The sequence below is a fragment of the Pseudophryne corroboree genome, chromosome 1 (assembly GCF_028390025.1).
Source record: "Pseudophryne corroboree isolate aPseCor3 chromosome 1, aPseCor3.hap2, whole genome shotgun sequence".
Lineage (NCBI taxonomy): Eukaryota > Metazoa > Chordata > Amphibia > Anura > Myobatrachidae > Pseudophryne > Pseudophryne corroboree.
Window position 1 is genome coordinate 314,627,187 of NC_086444.1, and position 19,629 is coordinate 314,646,815.

At 46.3% G+C, this 19,629-nt stretch overlaps 1 protein-coding gene across 1 annotated transcript in view; it reads left to right on the forward strand.

The window, feature by feature from the left end:
• ABCB9 (ATP binding cassette subfamily B member 9) overlaps positions 1-15,599 on the forward strand; it is a 242,092-nt gene extending 226,493 nt beyond the window's left edge. The window contains exon 12 of the mRNA XM_063964555.1: positions 15,071-15,599. Coding sequence (XP_063820625.1) covers positions 15,071-15,328 — 258 coding nt within the window. The 3' untranslated portion in view covers positions 15,329-15,599. The remainder of the gene's footprint in view (positions 1-15,070) is intronic.
• Positions 15,600-19,629: the final 4,030 nt, after the last annotated feature.

Genomic DNA, 19,629 nt, shown 5'->3' on the forward strand with positions numbered 1-19,629 from the left:
CCTGCAGTGCACATGGTTTTACCCAATTGCTAACAAAAATCCTGCTGCGATCAACTTGGAATTACCCCCATGCATTGATAGAGAGTCAGTAAGGGCCTTCAGAGTTTCAGGATTTGTCAGTTGATATTCCGGGAGTCGCCAGGGGGGGGGGGGGAATGATGAGAGCTTATATCCCAGGTCCACAACACGGGGGCATGATCCGACCAAGTAATGGGGAGGATTTTAATTTTCCGAGTATGTTGGAGATTCCTCTTGTCCAGAAGAAGAAGATCAATCCTAGAGTAACTGTTATGAACAGCAGAGAAAAAAGTATAATCTCTCTCTGTGGGGGAAAAGACGCGCCAGGCATCATACAGGTCGAACGCAGAGAGTAGCTTCTTAAAAGCAAGGGACGGGCCTACATTCCGAGGAGAGGGGCTAGGGCAGGGGTCTTCAACCTTTAAGACAGTGTGGGCCACATAAAAAAATGAAACGAAGCCGAGGGCCACTAAGCTATACTGCGGTATTTAGAATCTAAATTTTAATTTATGATTGTAATGAGACCTTTTCTAGACTCATAAGACCATAAAAAAGACTTCAAAAGATAATTATTGTAATTTAATGAATGAAACATGGTCTACTTTACCTTTGTTATTATAATAAGTTCATATCAGTGGGAAACTTGGCATTGTTTTTGCTTGGCCAGCTTGTCGATGTTGGCATCAATGTTAGAAGTCGCTATGCGCAGAGTATTCTCAAGATGTTGGTCTGTAAGCTGAGTTCTTGTCTTGGACTTTGCGTTCTTCATCCTTGAGAAGAATTGCTCACATAAGTATGTGCTTCCTAACAAAGCACACATCTTCAAAGCGTGCTGCCAGAGATAAGGGAATGTGTCCTGAGAAATGTAGTCTTTGTAAAACGTAAACAAGGGCACATTGAAGAATTTTTCTCGCAAAGATGAGTTGTTTTGGAGATCAAGCAGCTCCATTTGTACTGAGCCTGGCATATTGGCAGCATTGACAGTAAAAGGCATAGAAAATAAATCGAAAAAAGACTGTTGATTACGGAAATCACTAAATCTGTCTTCAAACTCACTTCGCATCATGCTTAATTTTGTAGCGTAATCACCAGGAGACAAACAGTTGGACTCACCGAGAAGCTTAAAATGTGTAAAGTCTTTTTTCGTGAGTTGTGCCTCCCAAAGTTTGAGCTTTTCTACAAAAGTTTTAATGTGATCAAACAGAGTGTGCACCAGCTGATCCTTGGATTGTAGCCGCGTATTTAGGTCATTCATATGCAAGGAGATGTCGGTCACAAAGGCAAAATCTGAAATCCACTTTGGATCATTAAATTCTGCAATCGGCTTCCCCTTGGTTTGCATGAACTCTTCTATTTCACTTCTTAAGTCAAAGACTCTCTTAAGTACCTTCCCTCTGCTCAACCAACGCACCTCACTATAATAAACCACGTCGCCGTGATCCGCTTGGCACTCTTGTGTCAAAAATTCTTGGAATTGACGATGATTCAATCCTCGTGCCCTAATAAAGTTGACTACAGACACAATAACTTTCATTACATTCTCAAATCCAATCGTTTTCGCACACAAATTCTCCTGGTGGATTAAACAGTGGTACTGGATGAGATCTTTTCCTTCTAGTTCCGGTTCTTTTTTTAAAAGTGCAACAAACCCTTCATTCCTTCCCACCATAGCAGGGGCACCATCAGTTACCACTCCCACAAGGTTGGATAAGCTGAAGTCGAAACGCTGGAGTGTTTTCTTGGTGGCTTCCAGAATATCAGTGCCTTTCGTCGTTCCCTTCATAGGTACAAGCGCTAGCAGCTCTTCTGTCACATTGAAGTGTTGATCAATGCCACGGACAAAGATAGCCAGTTGTGCTGTATCCTTCACATCTGTGCTCTCATCTAAAGCAAGTGAATATGACTTAAATGCGTACAGCCGTTTTTTTAAAGTTCCTTCAATGTCATTGGCAAGTTCTTCGACACGTCGTGCTACAGTTACACCAGACAAACTCAATTTTTTAAACAGTTCGTTATTCTTTGGATAGAGAATTTCCCCAGCAGCGATGAGACACTCTTTTACGAACTCACCGTCCAAGAAGGCTTTTGTTTTTTTAGCAATTTTTTCAGCTATTACATAACTTGCTTTGACGCACGCTTCACTCTCTTCCATATGCCTTTTAAAAGTACCCTGCTGGCGTTTTAGATCTTTTTGGAGATCGTTCACTTTATCCACACGAGGTTGCCCTTGAAGGTGATTGAACTTGGACGCATGTTTTGTCTCATAGTGTCGCTTTATATTGTATTCTTTTAATACTGACAATGACTCACGACAAACTAAACACACTGGCTTATCGTCAATCTCCACAAAAAAGTACAAATTGGTCCACCTTTGATTAAAAAGCCGGGAACATTCACTTGTTTTATGCTTTTTACTTGTAGACGCCATGGCAAAGCAGATGAACCTAAACAATGATCCCACTGTTCACGACTGAGTGACTGTAGAATAAAATCTGCTTCTATTTATAGCTGACTATAGAAAAAATAAGTAATAAAGACTCAATGAAGTATACACTCCAGCCCGTGTGTGTTTGTAGGACAGATTTGTATGAGAAGTACTCCTCAGATCCCTGTGAGCTTGCCTTTAAAATTCCCCTGTCACCAGCTCACAATGGAAGCTGCCATTTTGAAGCATGAAACAAAATCCAACTCAACACTAGTTCTTTGGTATGGAGGCTTCTGGCGTGTAGCTTTATGTCAAGCTAAAAACAATCAATAAAGAAATGTAAGCATATATAAAATAATCCTGATAGGTTACTGGGGCATATAGCATGGGTACAGCCACAGAATACATTCTATAGATGGGACAATATATATATATATATATATATATATATATATATATATATCCAAAATGAGGCACTCAAGGAGACATGCAGCAGATAAAAACGCTGTATTTCAAGATGTAGGTCTAACCTAACGTTTTCAGGGTCTCCCCCTTCCTCAGGACCTCAATACAGACCACAACAGACACACACACAAATCCAATTTAAATACCCCCCGCACACTGACTTACCCGCCACCTTGATTCCTGCTTGCGTCACCTGCCTGTACAGCTGGAAACATCACGTGTCTCTGTCATTACAGAGCTGGTAACCAGGGAAAACGCATAGCATGCGTTCCACCAGGGATCCAACTTCCGCGTTCGAGAGACCAGCCACGGAGTTCCGCTCTGACGGCTGACAATCGCTGGGGACAATATAGGTGGGGGCTATAATATAAACAAAACACCAATGAAAATAGTTACAGAAATAATAAAAAGAGCATAGATAGCAGTAGTTAATACAGAGAAATACCAACCGAGATTAACTGAACACTTTTTGCCAGACTGATAACATTGTCAATATTCACCAGACCCATCGATGGTGTTACTCCTACACCTTAGTCATGGGTGAGTGAGTAAGTAAGGTGTAGGAGTAACACCGAAACAGCTGTCGGGTGTGCTGTGAATCTGTTTGGCATTATGATCGGACCTTTCTTATGATGACACTTGTGGCTAAGTACCCCTTCTACATTTTGAATATTCTATCTACCGGTCTATGCCTGTTTTTATACACATATAAATGTACTTTTGTGCTACTAAAATACTTTTGCATGATAAATGGATGTTTGCTGGCCTTTTTTTAAATATATATATACACACACACAATGTATCATAGGTGGTAGAAACACATCTCAGAAATCACAGCCCCCATTATTCCCATCCCCACCCCCATACACAGACATTACATCTGCCATTGTCATTCCCACCCCAGCACCCACCACATATACAGGAATCACAGCCCCCATTATTCCCAACCCCACCCCCATACAGACATTAAATCTGCCATTATCATTCTCTCCCCAGCTCCACCACCACATAGGGCCTATAATCCATATATAGTCCAGAATAGGACTGGACTTATATGGCTGTACCACTGGACTTATTCGGCTATATCACTGGACTGGACTTATACGGCAGTACCACTGGACTTATACGGCTGTACCACTGAACTTATACGGCTGTATCAATGGACTGGACTTATACGGCAGTACCACTGGACTTATATGGCACTACCACTGGACTTATACGGCTGTATCACTGAACTGGACTCATACGGCAGTATCACTGGACTGGTGGGTATAATGTGGGCATGCTTTCACAATATTGCTGCTGTCTGTCTGTGATGGGGGGAGGGAGGGTATGATAGCGCCTATGTCAAGACATAGGTGCTATCATACCCTCCCTCCTCCCCATCACAGACAGACAGCAGCATTGTCAAAGCATGCTCCCTGCCATCTCTGCTCTTAATACTTAATACACCCCCTGCTGGGTCCCCCGCCACGCCCCCTGCCCTCAATACTAATTTATTCACTGCCATGCTCAGGCTGCCGCACCCCCGTCCCCGCCGCTCCCGCACGCCGGGTTCCTGCACTGCCCCCTGCCCTCAACACTTATACACTTTTATTCTCCTGCCGCAGCCCCCCCCCCCCCCCCGCGCCGGGTCCCCGCCGCACACAGCCATGCTCAGGCTGCATACATGCTGCCGCACCCCCTCCGCTCCCGCCCGCCGGGTTCCCGCACTGCCCCCTGCTCTCAATGGTAACTTGCCGCACCCCCCCCAGCCGGGTCCCCGCCGCTCTCACCCACCTATTCAACACTGCAGGCGGAGGGAGACACAGGGAGGGAGACACAGTAAGGGTGACCAGACCACTGACCAGCCTAAGAGGAGCTACTCCCCTTCTTCACAGGCAACCAGTGACAGTGCTGGGGAGTCACATGACTCCGGGAAAGGGAAAAAAAATTTTTTTTTTTTGTGTGTTCATATGTGCGCTGCGGGCGGGCGCGTCGGCGGGCCATGGAAACCATAGCAGCGGGCCACCTGTGGCCCGCGGGCCACGGGTTGAAGACCCCTGGGCTAGGGCCTTGTGAGGAAGACCTATCCATTTTAGGGTCGAGGACTAGGTTAAAATCTCCTAACAGTATAAGCGCACCCTGCCTAATCCTGTATAATTCCTCAAGTAGTTCCCGCAGGAACGGGATTTCCGAACCAGCAGTTTAACTGGGAATCCCCATCTATGCTGTATTTCCTGGTCACGGAGGTCCTTCGTGATAGGTTGGAAGGATCTGCATTTATTTATAGTTCGGAGCGACAGATTCGGAAATATTTGTAGGTTATCCAAGACATCCGTGTCCTCCGCCATACGGGTGGCCTTGAGAATGTCTTCTTTGATGTGAAATAAATGGAGACGCAGGAGAACGTCTCGAGGAGAACTACTGGGAGCGGAACGAGGCTTCGGCAAACAATGTATCCTGTCAATCAACAGATCTCGTATGTCGTCCGAGGGCAGTAATTTTTTAAAGACGGAGAGAGCGAAGTCCTGGAGGTCGGTGGTCAATACCGTTTCCGGAACGCCCCTGATTTTAACGTTTCTACGGGATCTGCCCTCAATATCCGCTAGCTTGTGCTTAACAGCCGACAGTTCCGCCAGGGCCGAGTTGTGGGAGGTAAGAAGCTCGTTGTGGGAAGAGACCAACTCCTGTACTTTATCCTCTAAGTTGTTAGTGCGGATGCCGATATCGGTCACTTCACCCGCAAGTTGAGTAATAGAAGATTGGAGGTCGGTAGTGATGTCCGTCCGTAGGGCCTGGAGCATCTGGTGAAGCGTACGGACTGTAAGAGGAGCATCTGAGGCAAGGTCCGGCCCAGAAGCAGGGAGAGGGGAGGATGCAACAGTAGGTGCGGAGGACGCACCAAACTTCCCCTTCGGCACGGGTTCAGGAGTACGGTTAGAGACAAATTTAATAGGAGGTGCAAGGGCGGAGAATTTGGATTTTTTAGGAGGCATAGTGCTCGTCCGAAGATCGTAGTAGTAAACAACTATAAAAATGTCAAAAAAGGTAAAAATTTGTGGTTCTATTTCAGGCAAAAAAGAGCATTAGCAGTTTCACGGGTGCACGCAAGAGACGTCACATGAGCGGCATAGAGGCAGAGGTTAGGCTAGACAGCGAGGGCTGCCCCCGAGTGAAATATGTGCAGACAATCCTTGCTACAGGAATTCAGGTGTCGATCAAGCCAAGACAGCAGGGTACACAAACTGCACAGATTGCTACAATGACACCCAGTAACAATTCCCTGCAGCTCTGGATGCAGATAGAGGGATAGCAGGGGTTCAGCCCCCCCACAGCAAAGCAATCTAGGGAAGGGGGGTATGCACCTGGCTGCTTATGATCAGAGCCAGCTGTGACTGCCCACTCAGCTGGATAGCCACCAGACTACAGGCCCCGGGCAATATAGTGGAGGCCGCAGCCGCCCGGCACCAGAGGGAGCCGCACCAACCGCCCGCGCTGTCCTGTGAGCCGTCCACAGCCATGAACAGGCTTCGATAGGGGCGGGGGAGCTGCGCGGACCGCAGAGAGACAGCAGGCGGGGAGAGGGATCCACCAGCCGCACAGGGCCGCCACCGCCAGGTACCTGGGATCCGAGCTTCCGCCGCCAAGCTCCGGGGTAGATGGGCACGGGTGCTGCTGCCGCTCACTGCACAGGGGTAGGCGTCCCCGCTCTCGAGACCGGCCGCCAAGGGGTCCGCTCAGCTGAGCCTCCGGTCCGGGGGGGGGGGGGTGATCCACACTTGAGTCCCCAGCTTCACAGCGAGGGGAGGGCCGCAACCCGCAGGGACCCTGAAAAGAGTCCCCCGGCTCCGCAGTCATAGCCGCTCGATTCCAGGCGTTGCAGAGTGTACTCTGGGTGAAGGGGGGGGGGGGCAGCGAGAGTCCCCACAAACGTTAATAAGTGAGTGAAAAGTGCAAGGCTGCCAGGAGCCCTCAGAAAGCACAGCCACTCAGCTCGCCGGCCAAACCACGCCCCCCATAGTCTGTGTTTTTATCGTCTGATGCAACCCATTCCATTTGGCAAGAATCAGACGCTGCAGAGGCCTCAAGGGGTATTGTGCATACTCCACCATGTCGAATGTTGATACCATCAAACCCATCACGCGCATTGCTGCATGAATGGATACCTTTTGACTGTAACAAGTTGTGAATCCTTGACTGAACCTTGGATATCTTGTTCAGAAGTAAAATTGCTCTCTGAAGACTTGAGTCCAGTACAACCCCCAAGTGAGTTATCCGCTCTGACAGAACTAGAGATGATTTTGCCCAATTTGTGAGCCACCCATGGTTCTGCAGGCACGTTATTGTCTGTTGCAGATGACCTAAGAGTAATTCCTGCGTCTGCGCCAGGATTAAAAGATCGTTGAGGTATGGAAATATTCTTATGCCCTGCTGGCGGAGATAAGCTGCCACTACCGCCATAATCTTAGTAAATACTCTGAGGGCTGTGGCTAACCCAAAAGGTAGGGCCTGGAACTGAAAATGCTGTTGGAGGATAGCGAACCTGAGATAGCACTGATGGGACAGTGCTATAGGAACATGTAGGTAAGCATCCTGTATATCCAGGGATAACATATAATCCCCTGGCTCCATGGCCAAAATTATGGAACGTAATGTCTCCATGTGAAACAGAGGTACCCATTTGGCTTCTGAACTAAAAACAGGTTGGAGTAAAAACCCTGTCCTCATTGTGCAGGAGGAACTGGAATGACTACTCCTGACTGAAGCAATTTCTGAACTGCCTGTAACAAAACCCTGGCCTTCGTCTCTACCCGAGACGGGCTGGTACAAAAAAAAACTTTGAAGAGGATGCTTCTTGAAGGCAAAAGCATAATGTAGAGATACCGCTTCCTGCACCCGGGCATCTGTTGTAGACTGCTGCCAGATCTGTGCAAACTGAAGAAGTCGGCCCCCCACCCTGGGTTCCCCCAGGGGGAGGCCCGCACCATCAGGCTGATGGCTTATTATCTGTTTTCTCAACCAGTCCTCTGGTAGTCCAATGCTTTTTAGTCTTACCAGACTTGTTGTATAGGGGCTTCTTAACCATCACTTTTTCCTTTAGCTTTTCTTGAGACCGAAAAGGCAGAAAAGCCAGAACTTTAGGTTTGAAATTGTATGTGGAAGGAAACTTGACCTTCTTGGAGTCTGCTTCTGACTCCAGAATATCTGTCAATTCTTTACCAAAAAGAATATCTGCAGAAAAGGGCAAAGATTCCAAAACCTTCTTAGATTCTGAATCAGCTTTCCATGTACGTAGCCAAACTGCTCTGCGAGCAGCTATTGTTGAAGCTGATGCCCTGGAGGCAATAGTACCCATATCCAATGCTGCTTCTTCCAAGAACATTGCAGCTTGTTTTATATGTGCTATATGGGATTTTTGCTCTCTAGAAGCTATTGAAAAATCGCCCTCCAATTCATCAGCCCAGGCAGCCATTGCCTTTGCCATCCAAGCTGAAGCCATGGCTGGCCTTATGACTGCCCCAGACAGGGAAAAAATGTTTTTTAGAAAACCATCCACTCTCCTATCCGTGACATCATTTAATGATGTTGAAGGCAAAGGTAATGTAGATTTTCGCACTAATCGAATTACATGCGTATCTACTTTAGGAGCCACCTCCCTTTTTAAACAATCCCCAGCTGGAAGAGGATAATTGGAATTCCATTTCTTAGGAATTATAAACTTCTTATTGGGCATAGCCCAGGCCTCTTCCATGATTTCCGTCAGCTGATCTGACCCTGGAAAATCAGTCTTAACTGTTTTGGGCCATTTAAAAACAGGTGCCTTGTTTTTTAACACAGGCTCTGCTGAATCCTGTAAATATAGAATGGCTTTCATTGCTTTAATTAACTCAACTATATCCACTGAGCTGAGACCTTCCTCCTCTTCGTATGCCGAAGTAGAAATAATTGAGCTTTCATCTTCCGATGAATCCTCATCTGAATCATGTGTAGCCTGTGAGGGTGAAGATTGACTTACCACCGGCTTATCAGCTTGTCTCTTTTGAGAGGCTGCTGCTGGAAGTGATACTCCATAGGTGGGGAGCTGCATGTAAGGGTTAATAGTGTAACCTATTCCTGGTACAGGAGTTGGAGGAGTTATCCGTTCAGCTATACTGGATAAAGTCTGTGCAAACATAGCCCAAGGTGGATCCACCTGCACCTGAATCTGCCTTGTATGTTTCAATAACCCCTGGTGAAAACTAAAACAATTTGCACACAAACCATCCTGAACCAGATCCTGAGAGGATAACACATCTTTGCAAGGCAAACATGATATGAGTGTTGGTGTTGCTGTGAGTGTACTTTCCTCACCTTTGCCACTCTTAGACATGATAAATAATCAACACTTCCACAGTGTACTACACAATTTGTGACTGTAATCACTTTAAGCTTCTTAAAGTGACATACAATCCAACCCTATCCATGCACCAGCATTGAGGATCGGAATAAAACAAAACTGACAGAAATATAGTAAAGTCAGCAATCACACTAGCAGTCAGTCACATGTTATACATTAGTATAATAAGCATATCAACTGCAACTACATTTTAAGTATGTAGGGAGAACATATTACTGAATCATGTTTAAACAGATCTAACGTATTCAGACGCATTGCGAAAGAAACAACAGTAAATGTATACAGACTCATATGCAATAGGCACTTATCTAACTATTCGTGCTCAAAACGGTAGATAGAGACTTAGTGCTGTATCACTCGTACTCAGTAGAGTGGGATACAGGGAGACTCACCTCGCTTCCAGGACCGATCTATACGTTAGCAAACGCAGAGTGGATCCAGACTCTACTAGTGTACACTGCTGCTCCCTGAACCTATAGTGAACACAGACGCACCAGTCACACAGCCGCCTATGCTGTGACTGGGTCCCCTTCATGTACAGCGTCTGAGACGGAAGTGGGAAACCGTTCATGGCGGGAGACTCGGAGGAAACAGAGCATGAACCGGTGGAAAGGGTGACCAGGAGAGCGTCTGATCTCCACTGCTGACATCAACCCTAGGGATCGCGGCCTCATACTATTCCTGGAGCCTCTGATCCGTAAGGCCTAGCGCTAATGGAACCGATGCCGTACATTCTCCCCGTGCTCCGGCCACAGCCTGGTAACGTCTGCTGGACCTGCTAGTATATCTGATACAGACGCCCACCGAAACAGCACTGTACTCGTGGGTAAGCGTTGTCGCGACCCGGCAGAGAGTTGTTGCAGCGACTCTTTCTAAAACGCTGTTTAGAAAGATTGCTCAGAAAAATCGTAAGACTATAAAATAAAATAAAGCTTAGGGCTGCTAAAAACCAGCAGCCCTCTGACCATGGTCCAGCTCCTGCCACACCAAACAAAAAACTGATTTGCCTGAACCAGGAGGCGGGGATATATGAATGGGCCAGTTGCATGCTGGGAGGCCGGAAAGCTTTGACCGATTGGTGCAAATCCGCTGTCGCTTCATAATATTCCATTGTTATCCTGTAGATAACCTGTGGACCCTGCCGGAGAAATGGTCGATACAAAAAAGGTAGACACAATTGTTTTAAAATTTTGGGTGTTTTGTCACTTTTCTGCCACAAACAAGCCATATTAGTGTACCACGTCCCCTTGCATGGCTTGCTTCGCTCGCCATACTTCGGGCAAGGTACCTCGCTCAGCTACCGCTGCACTCGGCACAGGTTACTATTCCCAATAATAGTCCTCATGGATGGTAATGTATTAAAAAGTAGGAAAAAAAGGGTTAAGCAAAGCTATAGTCAGAAAGGTAGTCAGGGGTATCAGAACCAGTTAAAGGCGAGGTCAAATTCCAAGAAATCCAATGGTAACAAGCCAGGGTTAAATTCCAAGAAATCCAGTGGTGATAGAGCAGGAGCAGCTACTGTAGAGAACAAGGTAGATCAGGATACTGACTTTCTGCATACACACTTAGCGATATATTAAACGATATCCCTCATTTTCTCCCTCCTGAGCAATATTGTCTACTATATCGCCTAGTGCGTATGCAGCTGACGACGGCCAATGCGCGGCCCCGCAGGTCGTTAATGACCCTCGTGTTGGCCGTATATGCAGCTCAATTTGGACTCATCCAAAACTGCATGCATGTGCCGGCCACGGCATGACATCACTGTGCGATATCGCTAGCTCGGCCCGGGAGGGGGACACACCAGGCAATTTTGCTCACAGAGCACATCACCTAGCGTGTACTCACCTTTAGATCCCCACAACCTGCACAGGATTGTCTGTAGCCAGGAAGTGAGCAGAGAGAAAACATATAGGAGGAAATGTAAGAGGGTGTGATAATGGGTGTAGTATGGTATGCCGGTGGCCGGGATCTCGATTGCCGGCATCCCGACAGCTAGCCGAGCGCAAATGAGCACCCTTGTGGGCTCGCTGCACTCACCACACTGCGGCACAGTGGCGGGCTATGCGCGCCACGCTGTTTTTTCTCCCTCTAGGGGGGTCGTGGACCCCCAAGAGGGAGAATAGTTGTCGTATGCCAGGTGTTGGGATTCCGGCGCCGGTATACTGAGCGCCGGGAACCCAACAGCCGGCATACTGAATACCACACGTGATAATAAGGAAGTGAGAGATTCTGTGAGAGTTCTCCTGCTTTTTTAAAGTGGCTATTATTTACAGGCCAAAATCAACCTGGTTTTGCCATGTAAATGATTGCTTATTTAAAAAAAACAGAACTCTCAGAAAAACTCTCACATTCTGATTCTCACACCCTATTACATTCCCCCCATAGTGTCTATTTCTGAGTTAGGAGTAAGGTAATAAAGAACAAATAACTGTGTATGTTGGCAAAACCGTGTTGCACTGCAGGTGGGAAAGATGTTACATGTGCAGAGAAATTTAGATTGGAGAGGTGTGTATCCAAACTCAAATCTAAATTGCATTGTAAAAATTTAGCTATCTGGCATTTGTGGGTTACATGCCAAAGCGGGATCAGTACGAGATCCCGGCAGTCAGGAGATAGATGCCAGGAGCCCGACAGCCGGGATACCGGCGGCAAGCGCAGCGTGTCTCCTCGCGGACATGCTGTGCTCACCAAGCTTCGGCCCCGGTGGCGACTTTTGGTTGCCACAGGTTTCTATTCCCCTCCTGGTGGTGGCGTGGACCACCACCCAAGAGGGGTAACCAGCCGGCGGTCAGGACCGCCGGTATTTCAGCTGGTGTCGGGATTCCGGCCTCCCATGAAAACATCCAATATTCAACTGCATAAAAATAAGAACCCACCCCTTGTACTTCGACATGGTTTGTACAGGTGCACAGATTCTTTTTTTATTTACTCCCATCTCAAAATCAGGCCCATACTCCAATGGTCAAGTATTCCTGTGCTGGAACCAGGGATAGCAACAGCTGCTGTGGCTCAACTAGCAAAGCACAGGTCTACAGTGCAAATGTCACAAGATCAAGTCCTGTGGAGAGAATCAGCAACCCTTCTAGTGTGAATGTGACAGTTTTACTGTACAGATGTATTTTTTATTGCTAAATCTACCCTGTGCAGAAATTGCTGGAATATCTCTTTAACACATGATTATAGTACATGACAAATCATCTTGTGTGATTTTTACCATATTTTATTTGAAGTTTTTCTGGTGCCTTGAAGGATGTACAATATGGGTAGTGAGAAAGATTCATTGGTGGGAATTCAATTCCCAGTGCAGCAATATAATTCCTTGGTTAAGTTACTGGAGCTATTTAATTGACAGCATTGCGCCAGACACTTAAGCTAGATGCTGTCTACCTTGACTAATACCCAGCGTTTAGCACAGTAAATGGCATTTCCTGACTTAAGAGCCGGACGCGATGCTGTTAGCGCATGCGGTAATACCGCAATAAGCCATAATGCACTGGTTAAGACAGATTTCTGCTCACACTCTCAGGAGGGTGCAAGCAGAAATCTCTAGTCGCAGTGTACCACGCAACCAATTGAATAGCACCGGCCTCTGGGCACTACACATTCTGTTCTATTTTTTCCTCTTTTCCCCGTTTCTGAGCCTATAAAGTCATAAGGTCGGAGACGTATGGATGGGAGTAAACAGTGTTTGAAAGAAACCTTTATAGGAGTCACCATACATCCTTCCGTGTGAGTTCGGGTACGCTGTATAATTTACCCCAAAGATACCTAGATGTGCTTACCAGCTGCATTCTTTCTGTGAGTTTTGGGGTACGCATCCCACACGGGTCTCTTTCCTTTCTGGACAAATCTCTCTTCCATATTTTCCCCCCACACTTTGTGGTGTATTTTCATTACACAAAGGAGTTAAAAGGAAGGACACATAGAAATCTTTTTGGCACATGTTATGTTTGGTGCGTAGGTACGAGTTGGTCTAAATTGCTTTTGTTGAATTTATATATTGACCCATAAGAACGTACCACACACTATTGTATATTTTGTTTTTCACGCTAACACTGAACACACAAGACATCTGGGTGGAGAAAGGACTGACGGATCACAATTCCTGAAAGATACCTTTATGAGAGTCATCTTACGTCGTGTATTGTGAGTTTGGGTACGCAGTGCGCTATACCCCAAAGAAACCTAGATGTGTTTGCAGCTTGCATCTTTTGTGTGAGTCTGAGGGTACGCTCCCAACCAGACTATTCTTCACTTAAATATTTCACACCACCTCCACATTCTTTGGTGAATTGAACACTGGATGATTGAAAGGAAAGGATAAAGATACCTTTATGAGCACATATTAACTTTATTTTGTGTGAGTCTTGGTACGTTGGAGTTAAACCTCGATATAGAGACAATTGATATAGAGACTATTTACAAATAAGAAAATACTACACATTGGTGGTTGTTATTTCTGTTTTTTATTTTCACATTCCGGAGTTCACGGAATAGAGATTAAGCCGTCAGAAGATTTGCAAGAAGGAGTCATCAATGTCCAAGGAAGGAAACAAAGGGACGTATATACATTTTTATGTTGCGCTGAGTGTGTAGAAAGGGCTTAAAATTCTTGTATTGTATTCCTTGTTTTAAATGTGGTGACATTTATCTAAGCCTTTAACACCTTAGCCGCATTGCACCTGTTTGGTCAGCTCTCCAGACCCAGCCGAACTTCACGCTGGAGCTACTGTACATTGCCACGCTGGGAAGTGAATTCCTTTGTGTTTATTATTGTTTAAAAGCAAATAATTTAGTAATTTTGCAATTGTGCTCGCAGTTTTACACAGAAAATTTTATTTATTCTTTATTAAAAAATTAGTCATAAATAAATAAAATGTTGTTTTTTTTCTACATCTGAATACAGCCTGTCCTGTGGGTTCATAGAATTTAATTGTGACTTTATTGTGAGTTTCTTGCATGCATCATCTGTCCTCATGAGCCTATCACCAGTGCACACATTTCCATGCTTGGTAATGCTTCATTGCTCCAGTTTAGGTGCTGTTTCACCGCGTGCCTAAATACTATTAGAAAATACAGGATTTACATACGAACAAGTTAGCTATTTACAGCTTGGTATCCGGACTCTAGGTCGACAATCTTTGGTCCACAGTGGCTAGGTCGACACGCCCATTAGGTCGACATGAAAAAAGGTCGGCATGAGTTTTTCACATTTTTTTTTACTTTTTAATACTTTACGATCCACGTGGACTACGATTGGGAACGGTAACATGTGCCGAGTGCAGCGGGCCATGCAAGGGGACGCCATGCACTAACTGGGGTTCCCGGTCACTTCACGGAGAAAACGACACCAAAAAAACATTAAAAACTAATGTCGACCTTTTTTCATGAAGACCTTGTTCATGTCGACCTAATGGCCGTGTCGACCTAGCCACTGTCGACTAATGGCTGTCGACCTAATTGGTGTTGATCCTGAGTCCCATACCCAATAGTGTGTAAATGCATAAAATGTATTGTAGACAGCACTTTTTCCCCACAGACCTATTACTGTATTAATATAATGTTTTTGGGTGATAATGTACATGGATATCTTGTATAAATTACAATAAGCTCCTTTTCAAATGTGGTGTATTTATGCATGCCTTTCCCATGCACTCATACAGTAGGTGTTACATTCCCAGTACTGATAATCATGAATAAACATGAAGAAGTGGTGTTTTACAGAGTTTTATCACATGTGAACAGCGCATAAGTAACTGTTAATGATTCTTCCTTTACAGATCCAGCAGGCGATGACTAGCGATCTGCAGGGACGAACAACGCTCATTATAGCACACAGGCTGAGCACTGTGGAGAAAGCACACAACATCATTGTCTTAGACAAAGGCAGCGTGGTGCAGCAGGGGAGTCACAGAGAGCTGATGGAGGAAGGCGGACTTTATTCGCAGCTTGTACAGCGTCAAGTCTTCGAGCTTGCAGCAGAAGAAAAGGATCAGACCAGGTCACCACATGTTCCTGACACAGATGAGCTGGCCTAGGCCGCTGTTATGCACACCAGTGCCTGCAGGAATGTACTGGTGTCAGAACTGTTATGCACTCCAGTGCCTGCAGGAATGTACTGGTGTTTGAACTGTTATGCACACCAGTGCCTGCAGGAATGTACTGGTGTCTGAACGGATAGGTATGCAAAACAAATGAACTCACAGACAGACTGGGGAATATGACATTACGTACACAGAAGGTGATAGGGTAACAAAATACACACAAAGTGAACAGAGAAGCCCAGAGGCTAAGGAACTGGGTGTCTCCCTAGTATTAGTAATGCTCAGATGGGAAAAGCAAGATGTTGTGTTTTAATACGTAGAGAACCCGAAATGCTGTTGCTAAGGGCAACAGCAAAACCCTAAAGGGTTACCAACGGGTGTGGCAGTAAACTCCTTGGTCAGAGATGGAATGATAGACACAAGGAGAGTCTCCACAATCCTAATTCTCACTTGCAGTGCACAGGTTCAGCTTACTGCCACTAAACTGACACCTGACACCTTGCACAGTGAGACAGGATTTAGGCAGGCAAGTCTTAGAATTCAGCCGCAAACTTGCTAAGTTCACAGAGTAGTAAAAGAACCCCAGCAAGCTAAACGACTGACTCCAGTCTTACTGCTAGGTCTGGATTGGCAGAGTGTAGTACCAAATCCCCAGGCCTATTTGCAGTAAGCAACAACAAATACAAAGCTACACAGTACTGGCTAACTTTCAGGAACTGACTAACCAACAAAGATTCAGCAGCATCTGCTTAACCTGAGAAGAGGCCTTATAAAGCAGGTGCTGTCCACGCCCCACTCAGACCTCACAGACTGTGAGCACAAAAACCAGCACCGGATCCCCTGCCGTGCACAGAGCCTGTAACCACTGCACAGCAAAAGACCCGAACCGGAGTATCAGCTGCGCTCAGGTTACTCCGCTAGCACTTGTCTTCCGGTTGCCATGACGACGTGGCAGCACAGGGCAGGAGACCCTAACAGTACCCCCCCTCTGACGAGGGGTCAAAGAACCCCTACCACCGGGTTTATCGGGGAACTGTGAGAAGAAAGAGCGTATCAGTCTGGGGGCATGAAGATCACAACTGCGCACCCACGACCGCTCCTCCGGGCCATACCCCTTCCAGTGCACCAAATATGACAGCCGACCCCGAACCATCTTGGAGTCAAGAATCCTTTCAACAACAAACTCCCTCTGGCCACGTATCAGAAGAGGGGAAGGTCTTCCACTGGAAGAAGGATTACTAATCGCCCATTTTAAAAGGGAACAATGAAATGTTTTATTGATACCCAAAGAACGGGGCAGATCTAACTGAAATGCCACCGGATTGATAACCCTGGTGATCTTATAAGGGCCGATGAACCGGGGGCCTAACTTATGAGATGGCTGTCTCAACTTCAAATTCTTTGTAGACAACCAGACGAAGTCTCCTAATTTGAAGCTGCAGGGTCTTTTCCGCTTATCAAAAACCCTTTTGGTCACTAATGACACAGACACAAGGGCTTTCTTCACTTTCCGCCAAATACCTCTAAGGACCGAAACCACAGAGGAACCACCAGGCGTGGAGTCCAGGGGGTCAAAAGAATTGGCCTTAGGATGATGCCCATACACACAAAGGAAGGGAGAGATCCCTGTAGCAGAGTGAGCCGCGTTGTTATAGGCAAACTCCGCCATGGACAGATGAGCAACCCAGTCAGTCTGACACTTGGAGACATAACACCTGAGGAACTGCTCCAAGGACTGGTTCACCCTTTCAGTCTGCCCATTAGACTGCGGATGGTAGCCTGACGACAAGCTGACAGAAATCTGGAGATCGGAACAAAATGCCCTCCAGAATTTGGCCACAAACTGGGATCCGCGGTCAGAGACCACATCAAGTGGCAACCCGTGGAGACGCACAACATGCAGCATAAATAATTCAGACAGGCGTCTGGCCGATGGCAGCCCAACCAGTGGAACGAAGTGCGCCATCTTCGAAAACCTGTCAACGACAACCCAGATGGCTGTCATCCCCGAGGATTTGGGCAAGTCCACCACAAAATCTATTGAAATGTGGGTCCATGGCTTAGATGGGATAGAGAGTGGATGTAATGGGCCAACAGGAACCCCTCTAGGAGTCTTATTTCGGGCACAGATGTCACATGCCCGAACCCACTGATCCACATCCTTAGCCACCGAGGGCCACCACACCGCCCTAGATAGCAACTCCCGAGTTCTGGCAATACCCGGGTGACCTGCCGACTTCTTGGCATGGAATTCCAGGAACACTCACTGTCTTAACCTAGGAGGCACAAACAAAAGACCTACCGGAAGGTCTGGAGGAGCCTGCTCCTGTGCTCTAAGGACTAATGATAAGAGGTCCTGGGTAATGCCCACTTTAATACATGATGGGGACACAATGGGCAACGGCTCCTCGGTGGTCTCCTGGATTGGAGCAAAACTCCGCGAGAGCGCATCGGCCTTGATGTTTTTTGACCCAGGGCGATATGTTATCAAAAAATTAAAGCGAGCAAAAAACAAAGCCCATCGTGCCTGCCTGGCATTGAGACGCTTCGCTGACTCTAAATATGCCAGATTCTTATGGTCGGTGAGAATTGAGACCACAAACTTAGCCCCCTCAAGCCAGTGTCTCCACTCCTCGAGTGCATCCTTAATAGCCAACAATTCCCGGTTACCCACGTCATAATTTATCTCGGCAGGCGAAAATTTACGGGAAAAGTAAGCACAGGGATGAAGGCGATTATCAGACACTCCCATCTGAGAAAACAATACCCATCAGAGGCATCCACCTCCACCACAAAAGGACGCTCTGGATCTGGGTGTCGCAGCACCTTGGCCGATACAAATGCCCTTTTGAGACGGGCAAAAGTCGCTTTAGCCTCACAAGACCAGTGAGCAACATCCGCCCCTTTCTTAGTGAGTGCCACCAAGGGCGCCACTATAGACGAAAATCCAGCGATAAATCGTCTATAAAAATTTGCAAAGCCCAGGAAACGCTGAAGCGCCTTCAAACTAGTGGGCTGCACCCAATCCAGGACTGCCTGTACCTTGGAACCCTCCATTTGGAAACCTTCTGGGGAGATAATATATCCTAGAAATGCGATTTGCTGAACTTCAAATTCGCACTTCTCCAGCTTCGCCCCAAGCCGGTGGTCTCTGAGTTTCTGGAGGACTAAGCGTACATGCTTCCGATGTTCCTCCAGGGAATGGGAGAAGATTAGGATGTCATCTAAGTATACAACTAAGAATCTATCCAAATATTCCCTGAGCACATCATTCATGAAATCCTGGAAGACTGCCGGGGCATTACAGAGCCCAAAAGGCATCACCAAATATTCATAATGCCCTGAGTGGGTATTAAAGGCAGTCTTCCATTCATCCCCCTCTCTTATTCGGATTAGATTGTACGCACCGCGTAGGTCAATCTTAGAAAAAATGGTGGCAGTACGAAGCTGGTCAAACAAGACCAAAATGAGAGGCAGTGGGTATGAGTTTTTAATCGTGATACGGATCAATTCCCTGAAGTCGATGCAGGGTCGCAACGAACCGTCCTTTTTACCCACGAAGAAGAACCCCGACCCAACTGGAGACTGTGAAGGTCTGATAAATCCCTTAGCCAAGTTCTCCTGGACGTCCAGAGCCTATATACCAACATTCCACATACGTTAGGAATAGAGGCAATCCAACAACAATTAATTAGAGATGGGGACCTGACAGAGGCACACAGGAACTTCATATTAGATTGCATCACTTTCATCCTTAAGCACAATTATTTTTTGTTTTTGGATTGTCATTATTTACAGGTGATGGGAACGGCCATGGGGACCAGGTTTGCGCCGAGTTATGCCAACCTCTACATGGGCTGGGTCGAAGACCAGCTCATTTGGGGGGGGGACCTCGGCGCACACCTGGTCCTCTATGGCCGGTATATTGATGATTTATTTTTTATTTGGGATGGGGATTCCCTCACAGCTTCACAATTTGTTACTTCACTGAACACGAACACTTTTAATTTATTTTTCACCCATACTTTTGACAGAGATAAAATCAACTATTTGGACCTTACGTTGGAAATTGTTGATAATAAGATACAAACCACCAACTATATAAAAGAAACCAGTAGTAATGCATATCTACATTTTAGTAGTGCACATCATGCTCCTTGGAAGGAGAATATCCCTAAGGGACAGCTGTTGCGTATCAAACGCAACTGCTCCAAAAAAGAGCTATTCTCAGATCAAGCACAGTCTATGATTGAATCATTTCACTCACGAGGATACCCTAAAAAATTACTCCTAAG